We start from the raw sequence: 11077 nt of genomic DNA on the forward strand, positions 1-11077 counted from the left end.
GTTGGCTACAAATTTCATTACCTTAAGGTCAATACAACAAAAGAGGTAAGGTCTCAAGGCAATGGTCACCTCACAGGAATGGTCCGATTCTAAGTATTCGAGATCTAGTGATAGAAAAAAGTTGAAAAAGACTATATTTTTCTTCTAGATTTTAGGATACAATGAATGAAATTATAACACGAGTGGAACCACTTTACGTTGTCCTCTATAAGATCGATATGGACAAGTATTCTCAAATGATTTATCTTAGACATATGTTGATTAAAGCAGAAGTCAAGAAATCATTCAAAGATATTGTTAGTGCCGAGTAATACTTACAGATCATCGATCACAGTATTAAAGTTCATATGGATCTAGATATCTATAATATAGATAAATTTATATTCAATATAGTTTAATTTATAATTTTTTTAATATTTATAATTCTTACTAATAAAATCATTTATCTTGTAGTGTATTATCTAAACTCAATCATTCAATTTTGGTATATTCTTGGAATACAATTGACTCTTGTCAAATACTACGAATCTAGTCAATACTATTATAGAGGGTTGATTATTTCAAAAAATAATTAGTTTATTCTCTGACATTATAGTTGTATCATGTTGTTATAATTTGGATGTTGATGAAGAATAGTTATACACATGTTAGTTATAAACTATATTTAATAATTATTTACTATGCTAATAAAGTCCTATTTATATCCTTTTGTAATTGAGTGGTGGCTATAATTTGGAGGGGACACATCAAATTTAATTTGTTAATGTTCATATTGATTCACGTGAATGCTTACAATAGTCTATTATATAGATAATTGGATAAATTCGTATATGTCTACTATAATATATTACCAAGATTGTGGTATGTCGAACTAGATAAGAAGTTAAAGGAAACAAAGATTAATCCTATCAATCTTCAATTTTACAATAAAGATTTAAAGCCAATATTAGAGTAAGAAAAAGTAGTAGAGAACCAAGGGAATCCTCTATTTTATGAGGTGGGAGATCCTCAATGTCCTACGTGTTTTATTACTGAGGCAATAGAAAAAGATAAAATATATCCCCAATAAGAGAAAGATCCCCCTCGGTCAAAACATAGTGGAAGGAGCCAAAAACATCAAGTTAGATTGCTTGAGAAACTAAGATACCCAACCATTATGTAATCTGTCATGCGTATAAAGATAAAGGCAAAGGGGAAAGTGATAGCATAAGTTGCATCGTTAGAAAGAATCGATGTGGATCACAAAACACTTTCTCAATCACATTTAACAACCTGCTTATCCAAGACATGACAACGATGTTCACAATAATGCCTCAATTGATGATGGCAGTGATGTCGGGGAGTTGATAGTCCCGTTTAACCAATTTGAGAATGGTGCATGAACCAAGAAGTATTATTTTATATATGTCATTGAAGATTCAGATCATAGAGTTCGATAAGCTACTAGTTAAGTTTATACATGGAAGGGAAAGGGGAAAGGGAAGGCAATGGATGATTTTGAGTAAATGCGATAGAGCCTACATGACGTAGACACTGAGCAAAAATCATCATATTTATAATCGTCATATTATAGAGAATCTTCTGACCAACAGTAGTGTAGCAATGGTTATATTTTTTTTAGCAATAGTACGGTAATCGATCTTATGATATAGAGCAGCAAATCATTGGGAAAATAGAAATTCTAACGTTATTCTTCATACTTCACACCAATATATGTCATAATCATTCTTGTGTTAAGAGTTGCCTTGAACACATGTGATTTATGATGATTAAACTACGATCATCATCACATTGATGCATTAATAATATATAGAGGATCTCGATCCATCGCTCGTGGAGTCCCACATTCTTTTTTATGATAAAACTAGATACATCTATCGATTGATTACTTGATTCATTTGAATCTTAGAGTTTAAGTTGTTTAAAAGAATATAATAATTTAAATTATTTTTTGTAAATAATTTAATATTAATATAAGGACGGTCTGAAATATACCACAAGGTTAATCCTCAAAACTCGAAAAAGATATATGTCACTATTTTTTTCTAATTTAAATTTTTTTACTAAAAATATAATAAATTTATATTTATTTTTAATTAAAAAAATTTAAATTAATTTTATTTATTTATTAAATATTTGTAGAATTATTTTCGATAATTTAAAGATATCATCGATATGTGGTATATTGATATATGATATATCAATACGACTCTATGTATTATTATACTATTGAATGATCGACATGTTGATATGGGCCACAAACCTTGTGCTGATCACTAAAAGCTTTAAATTCCGGATCTCCATATATTCTAAGAAGTAAACAACAAAATCGAGAGAGAACATGTGAATGAAGTATTCCATGCATGGATTGATGTTGTCATGCTTTGCTTGATAAATGAAAGAATAGACCTACATGGCAGGGCGGTCATCAACCGTGAATTCTCTTCGTCTGGCCGATCTCCGAGTGTTACCAAATGGTAAGATATTTTAATTTAATAAATTATGTTAAATTTTTCAGAAAAATATTTTATTAAAAAAATGATAATAGTGACTATCGATCATTTTTTATCTTTTCCCTTTAAAAATTACATCATTTCTCTCTTTTTATAAAATTCATTATATTGAACGAAAACATTCAATTATAATAATATTATTAGTATTTATATATTTAAAAACAAAAAAGAATATAAAATTTTTAAATGTTAAAAAATCTTTAAAATAAATAAGAAAGATGTAGATTTTAAATCGTATTTTTTTTACTGATTTTGATATTTAAAAAGTTAAATTTATATATCATTTAAGTATTCAAACTAGTAAAAATACCTATCTTAAAAGCTTAAAAATAAAAAAATAAAAAAAATCATTTATTTTAAAAGCTATTCCGAAATTTTGGTTCAAAAACAGATTTAGACATAGTTACAAAATATTTTTACTCTCTAGTAAAAAATAATGTAGCTGAAGCTAAGTGTACAATATTGTTATCGTATGGAGTCACTTGTAGTCTAACGTATGATCGACAAGGGATTCTTAGTATGTGGTTAGGAACATACATGCATTACCTGTTCTGTTCTTTAGCGGTAAATGACATCGAGCATGATGAGCAGCTTCTAACAGGAAAATATTGTCTAACGAGAAGGGGACGTTTGATACGTACAGAGTCAATTAGCCTACGATCATCCCTATTTGCATACGCGCTCGGGACCAAACTACGTAACTTGCTAAAGCGCTATCGGTGAAGATGGGGGCGACCCTCTACGCAACTGGGGTGAAATAGATGTGAACCTTAAGGATGTGAAAGAAATAAAATACAAAAAAGAAGATTGTATTAAGATAAAAATAATACACAATACTTTATATTTATACGTATTATAAGGGATAATTTTCCTCAACAGAAGATGATTTTTCTCAACAGATTTATGATATTTTCTCGTGTAATTGGAGAGATCTTGTCTGTTATTGAGGTTATTATCATGAGAGATTTGACTGTTCTCACGATGGACTTTGACATGTTATGCTAGTCTTGTTCAAATGCAAAATTGGCTTCCCTAGTCTTCTATTTTCCTGAATTCTCGAGCCTCCATTGTCGATAACACACCCTTTTATTTTGTTTATTGATTTTGAATTTGTATTACCATTCTCTCTGACTTGCAGCAGTTGTTCGCTCGCTGCCGCGATGCAGGCAAACCATATGTTCGTCAGCTAGAAATGGGAGTTGACAGAGAAATATTACGAAGGTCACCGACTCTTTCTATCGGATCTCCATCGTAGAAATTAACCTCAAAATGTTGATGTTGGTCCTTTCTTTAACTGCTGAAGTTAATTCATTGTCTTGTTGTCAGCTGTGTGCTGTCTGGCAGATGGCACAATCAGGCTTCATCTTGAAAACTGAAGCATTCAAAGAAACCAAAATTTTTTTTTTTTTTTTTAAAGGAAAGGAGAGAAGATGAAGGTAGAATAGATAACCTAAAAATTAAAAGATTATCTTAAACATGATAATTTATAATTTTTCAGACCTCAGATTTTTAAATGTTTTATTTAGTTCTATCTCATCTCTTTTCCTAATTGTATGTATGTATAAAGCATTACAAAAAATACTACACATAACAATAACTAAACTAAAATCATCTACATAGAAATCTAATTTCTTTATCATTGAGTATTCATTAGTCTTTATAGCTTCTAAATCTTGGAAAATGATTATCTTGATAGTAGCATTAGTAACATCTTCTTCTGAATCTATAATGATTGGCTTTGTAATTTTTTTTTTGGTAGCGAGGTAAAAATATTTTTATGCTTCCGATGAAAATAAAATCATATAATCCAACAAAATTATCTACTCTAATAAAATCAATATCATCCACACCACAATCTAAATCCAATATCAATTAGAATATTATTGGGAAAAATATGTAACATCTAATGAGGTTTTCTTTTATAAGAGATCTTCCCTTTTTTCTAATTATATATCATGCAATTTTTTTAATTTATTTTTAGTTAATATAATAGAATATATATCTCTTTCATAAATATATTCTATTATCAGCAAACCTTCTCTTCTTAGCTACGGAAATCGATAAAATAATATTTCTATCTAGTATTGATTGAAAAATAAGCTTGCTCCTTTATCTTCTTCTGTATTAAAAATTAATTGTTCTTTCTATTCTTCCAAGTGTGACATAATTTTGAGACCTTCCAATTCGAAAGTTCTCATCATCATTATTCATATTTAGTAATCTTTTTCATCAAATCTAGATAATAAAGAGATCCAAAACAACTTATAAAAATCATCCTCCATGTCTTCAATTAAGAGAAGGTGATGAAACTTTTAATCTAAGGATTTTTCTTTACCAAATAATCGATATGGTAGTGATCTCTTCCGTTGACTATCTTTCATCTATCGGAACATAAGCTATCAGTTGCTTTCTAGATTTGGGTATCTTCTCTTATCTAATGGTTGTCACCATCGGATCCTCTTTGTCAATGTTGTGAGGATTTTCTCTCTCCTTAGATTTTGTTTCTCTCTAATAGACCTATTTCTCTCTCTACAACATTGTTTCTCTCTGTAACAGACCTATTTTCTCTCTCAAACAGATCCAATTATCTCTCTAATAGGATTTTATCTTAATAAGGTTTTAAAACCTGTTAGAAGGAAAAAATCTCATAGAAAAAAACTTGAAGAGGAGAGAAGAGGGAAGAAGGAAGCATAGAGAACTTAAAACTAAAACCTATATTAAATATGATAATTTACAATCTTTTAGACTTTGGATCTCTAAGCCTCTTTTAGCTCTACCACATCTCTTCTCCTAATTTTATATATAAAGTATTATTACATAAGCTTATATTTATAAAAGGATAAATTCAAGATTTTGATCCCGATTATATTAGTAATTTCTATCTTGACTGAGACTCCTAAATTAAAATCATATTTAATCATAAAATTTGATTTAATATTTCAGCAGTCTGCATCAAGTACTTATAGTTGCATAAGCTCACTTGATTAGTGCAAGATGATGCTGATAAGCTGTTAATGATCATACGTCTGCTCTTGCTTCTTTCCTCTCTCTAGTTCTTCTACATGGATAATTAGCATATTTCGAGATGAAATGCATACAACGAAAAATGATCATACGTCTTTTGTCTATTTAGTTTTCGTGTTGTTTTGGATTCTAGAATCTAATATTTCTTGAGGTCCATTCCTGCTCCAGTTGGGCCAGCAAGCACCCATCAACTACATGAAGACATGCAATACTACAACAAATCTTTCAGTGCTGGATACCCCTACTGCCGTGGTCGCGGCCTCAGCAAGCTCACGAGAAAAGTTGATGAGGACGAACTCGGAGTCCACCCGAGATGTTACAGCGCGGGAAACTTCTGGGTGGGTGTTTGCTGCTGAAGCGTATTCTTGCTGCCTCTCCAGGAACATAAATACCACGAAAAGGTCAAGGCCATCATTAGAGTTAAACTGCCGGTGTCAAGCTGCTTTGAGGTCTATTCCCCGACTGTAGTCGATCTTATCTCAAGAGGATGGAAGAAGCAACTTTTCTATTGAGACAATAAGCATCAGAACAGTCCGCTTTGAAGTCGTTGTTCAGTTGCATTAACGCCTCTTTCGATGAAGGTAAGGATGGCGATCGCCACTAGGAAAAATGGTATAAATTCAGTACTCTTTGGAGCAAGAGATGAGCAGTCCGTTCCCGCAACCATGAACACTATTAGCTGAAGTAATAAGGACACAAAAGTCATGTGGCTTCTGCTTCAAAGCTGTTGGAGATGATAAGGAACGGGGTGTATAAAAATGACAATTGACAAGTCTCAGTGATAGGTTATTATCCGATGTTGCGTGTAGAAATCAAAAGCGTCGAACAGGTCTTTCTCTGACACAGGTGATGCGATGTCACCAATGTTACCAACTCCAATATCATCTTCCCCCTTTACATAGACTTCGGATGTTGCAGAATCCCGTCTTTGCTTGCAAGCATGGCAAAGCAGCCATCGATCTCTGATGAAGCGTCACCGATTCTCTCTACTTCCTCCAAAGATACGAAATCCGAGGTGAAGATCTTGGATCTAACGTGTGCAGAACGCAGGGATAAAGTAGATGTAATGGCCAGCTACAATCCAAAAGGATGGCTGGATGTTGCTCGGCGACCTTTCCGAAGGCGTGCAGACATGGGAGGCCATATTCGGAATTAGATTCTCTTAGAATAATGGATGCTTTTTACCCACACACACACCATCGTGACTCTTCGAAAGGTGGAAAGAGAGTGTGGTTATTAGGTTAGAGCAGGGAGACAAGGGTTTGTCTTGAAATGTCATTCTCCAACAAAGAAAATTAGTTTGTGATGGACTTTCTCTTATGACTGCTTGCTGTAGCCACAGATCAGTGGCTGTGGGCATTCCTCTACTACGAGGAGCTTGGACTTGTTCTTGGTGGGAAGAAATAGTGATCACATGAAGGAGTTTGTATTGAATTCTTTTTTTCCTGCTCCTTTTGCTGGCACAACTATAAATATCTTTCTTATTCTTAGCAAGATAGAGTCATGAAAGTACTTATGCTGGCATCCACTTTGCCTTACAGTCACATACTTTTTATATTTATATTTATTTTATTAAATATTTATAATTTAAAAAATAGAGATATCAATGGGATAAAAGCGAGGGCGATAAGTGCTTTCTTTACCTCATCTCCATCTCCTTCCCCCATCTCCACCACCTCTTCCATTTAGACAAACTAGGGAAGGAAGGGATAGAGAATTCCTATTAGAGGTAAGAAACTCATATATTCTTCGTATTCTTCTAATTAGTTCATTTTCATTTCAAAAAATAAAATTATTATCTAAATTAATTAATAATATTAAAATTTATATAAAAAAATAATTATTATTATTATTATAAAATTTACATCATAACAATATTGGTTAGTGATTAATCTTGGAATGTTGAAGCTATAAATATTATGATTAATTCTCAAATATGTATATTTTTATTTTATATTATTAATAATAAATATTATATATAATAATATTTAAAAAAAGAACAAGATAGGAAATGCTCTATCTATCATTGTCCCATAACCGCACAGTAAATAGAATATATTCTTCATCTACACTAATATGATGGGTCTCTATGGATAACTACAAGAATAATTGATATCTCTAATATATTATTTTTATTTTGATATTTATATTTTTTTAATTATTTTATCAAAAATATAATATATCAGTATCAACTATGTAATTAAAATATTATATTATATTTGTATAAAACAAGAAATTCAGTTCACTTTTATTAGGTTCCAAACAAAAAAAAAAAGGATTGAATTTACTTTTTGTCTAACTAAAATCAATATAATTCATCTCAACCGTGATTGAGACGCGCCGCCTCTCTGTCTCCCACTTCTTTCTTCCTGTTCCACCACCAACACAAACACTGTAATCCATCCTACAGGAAACTGAAACGTCAATCATCATGAAAGAAAACATGACCTGTCCTCCTGCAATGCGATGCACTGGTAATTGCGCGTACCGATAACCACACGGGAACGACCCGGTTGATCGTTTTAATTACGCCGCCACGTCATTATCTGGATCCGGATCGACGGCTCGGATCGGTTCACCCCTGACCCGGTCCATCTATAAATATCCCTTCCCCTTGTTATTGGGAGATCGGTTATTGTTGCTGTTATTATTATAGCTCGGTTCTCGCCACTCTGAGCTGTTTCTTCTCGGGGGCATCTCCGTGGAGAGGTATGGGCCTTCTTGACCAGCTCTGGGACGACACCGTCGCCGGGCCCCGACCCGAGACCGGCCTCGGCCGCCTCCGGAAGCACTCCTCCTTTGGCTTCCGCTCCAACCCCAGCAAAGGTTCGGCCTTTTTTCTTTTTTCTCCTTTTATCTTTTTCTCTCGGGTTTGAACCCAGATCGGAGGCGTCCGACGGTCTGATGGATCTGATCCGATGCTTCCGGTGGCGGTCGTTTGGTGGTGGAGCAGAGGGACCGACGGCGGACGGAGGAGGGATCGGCCGATCGGAGGGCGGCGGCGAGGAGGTGGAAGTGAGGGTGACGCGAAGCATCATGATCAAGCGGCCAGCTGGGAGCCCTTCTACGGGGAATTCCACGCCGCCTGCGTCGCCCGCAGGATCCACGCCGCCCATCTCGCCCTTCGCCGGTGAGGGTTTGCTTCTTTAGCAACATCTACACCGTAATCAAGGACTATTTTTTGGGCATAACAGAATAGATCTATCTCTTATTAGTGATATATGCATCGATCGCTTGCTAACGCCTCGTTGTTCTGGTAGGTTTACTTTGAGTTTTTCTGCTGTTAGCAGATCGAACGAGCTGTCCTTTTTCTACTTAATAACTTTGATAATTTTAAGTTTTATGATTTAGTAGTTATATAAGAGAAAAAAGTTTAGTTTTAACATTAATTTTATATTGAAAGCGGGTAAAATTAAGACTGACTTATAAATCGTATATTTTGGTAATTAACTTAGGTTAAACGAAATTGATTCGCCAGTTAGCCCGTCGGTCATATCTATTATTTGGGCAGGTTTGAGAAATTATAATGTCTTGATTAGTTTTATATTGAAAGTGAGTAAGATTAAGATTAACTCAGAGTCCGATGAATATATTATTACTAACCTTAAGTTAAATATTTTAACTAGTGATTTAGGTTAAAAAAGTTGATAGATCAATTAGCCCATTAGGTCGGATGATGACATTAGTTTTTTTGCTAAGTTGTGTTGAATAGTTTTGAAGCTTTTTAAATTTCTTTGGATCTATCTCTACTGCCATATAATTGTACAAAAGCAACAATAACATCACAATAACAAACCATAATGTCTCAACTATTTGGCTTTTGCTGCGTGGATATTTTCTTGCCATTGATATTAACTTTGTGTAATTCCCTCGTTGAATCAACATCGATCAAATCAGTTTTCATTATTTCTAGAAAGTTCTCATAGTTGTACAAGAATAATAAACCCAAAACTAATCAAAGTCGTAAATTGTCAAGTGTAGGTTGAGGCTTTAGAAATATTCTGAGTAATCTCTACTTACTCATTTCTGATGAATCTTAGTGCTCCTTCGATGTGACGATGTAGGTTGTTTCTGTATCGTAATTCTGTCAAGACATTCATTGTAGAATCCCTTGCTGTTTCCTGGGCATAACATCTTGATTAAGTGAGAACAGAAGTATTGTATTCTGAATCTTGACATTAGTTTATTGGAGTTTACCAAGCCAAACTTTCTGCAATCTAATGGGTGACCAAGAATTTTTTTGGTGCTAAGCAGGAAGCGGGGACTGGGATCGATTTAGGAGGAAATCATCATCCAATGCATATGAAAGAGTTGGAGGAGGAACGGTTAGCATCGGATCCCGGGATCCTACAAATGAGGTTTGAGCTGTGCCATTATCTGCTCCATGAGGAGAGATAGAGACTCACTTATGATCGGAGCGCAAAATGAGGCAGGGTTTCTTTCTAAGATGTTCTAATATGTTGATGCAAGTAAAATTGCACTAGTGTTATGTAGGATGCCAGCTTAGAAATGAGGTCTCTTGTAATGTGCATAGGGTTGGGGAGGCTGTTTGGTTTGTGTGCATATTCCTACTTTTGCAGACATAATAAGAGCTTGTGATAATGGTAGCTGGGATGAGATATGTCGTCAATGGCACCTATCAAATATGTTATGGCTTCTTCTGCATTGGTGGATGTTCTACTTCATCTTAGATGATGCTGTGATTTATCTTATAGAACACTCATACTAAAACATACAACAATTCCAGTTTTCTTGTTCGGTGCTTGGATTAATTTGTTCTTTGAATGAAACTGTTTGGTTTGGTGAATGTTCACTTATCTTAGATGATGATTTGATTTATGTATTCTTGTGGAACTTTTAAACAAACAAGAATCCAACTTTTTGATAGCTTATGTTTTGTGTATTTGGTGCTTGTTCAAAGTATACATCAGTCTTATTACGGAACTGTTGAAAGATCCTACGAGGGTGGTTGACTAATTGTGCAACCCTTTTGAGTCATGGCCTTTAGCACCATATCAAGCAACGTTTCTTTTGTTTGAGGTTGCATCTTAATGTTCCTTGCAAGGCCGGCATGGCTGACTGAATGGTACCTCCAAGAGCATTTTATTAACATTTAAGCTGCACTGCTGCAGCTTTGTCTGCATGAGTATCTCCAGAAACTGCTTTCTTGTCACCTCTGTTGCTTACTCTGAAAAATTCTCCTCTGTTATCTAATACTCGATAGCAGTAGCAGTTTTGTATTGATTTCTTTGTTATCTTATGCTTCTTGTCAACAAATCTTACTTCAGCTCCCCTTTTTATAATAAGTGACGAAGATGATATTCAAATTCAAGATTTTATGATAAATTACTAAGTCAAACTAGTTGATACTTTCTAAATGTATTAGTTGAGGTTTTGAATTCTCAATCTTTGATAAGAATGTCTTATACATCATTGCCAAACTAATATTTAAAATCTCTTTTTATCAATTAAATTATACTCCAACTAGCATTAATATCCAATATTAAGGGTAGTTTAGGTAGTTTGTATTATGTGTGTGT

At 33.9% G+C, this 11077-nt stretch overlaps 1 protein-coding gene across 1 annotated transcript; it reads left to right on the top strand.

Annotated features, from left to right (window-relative positions):
• The first annotated feature begins 8166 nt into the window (after positions 1-8166).
• LOC135674381 (dormancy-associated protein homolog 3-like) lies at positions 8167-10202 on the top strand. The gene is made up of 3 exons (XM_065184176.1): positions 8167-8363; positions 8491-8667; positions 9792-10202. The coding sequence occupies exons 1-3, from the start codon at positions 8249-8251 to the stop codon at positions 9899-9901; spliced, it is 402 nt and encodes a 133-aa protein (XP_065040248.1). The 5' UTR covers positions 8167-8248; the 3' UTR covers positions 9902-10202.
• The last annotated feature ends 875 nt before the right edge of the window (positions 10203-11077 follow it).

The sequence above is a fragment of the Musa acuminata genome, chromosome BXJ1-5 (assembly GCF_036884655.1).
Source record: "Musa acuminata AAA Group cultivar baxijiao chromosome BXJ1-5, Cavendish_Baxijiao_AAA, whole genome shotgun sequence".
NCBI lineage: Eukaryota > Viridiplantae > Streptophyta > Magnoliopsida > Zingiberales > Musaceae > Musa > Musa acuminata.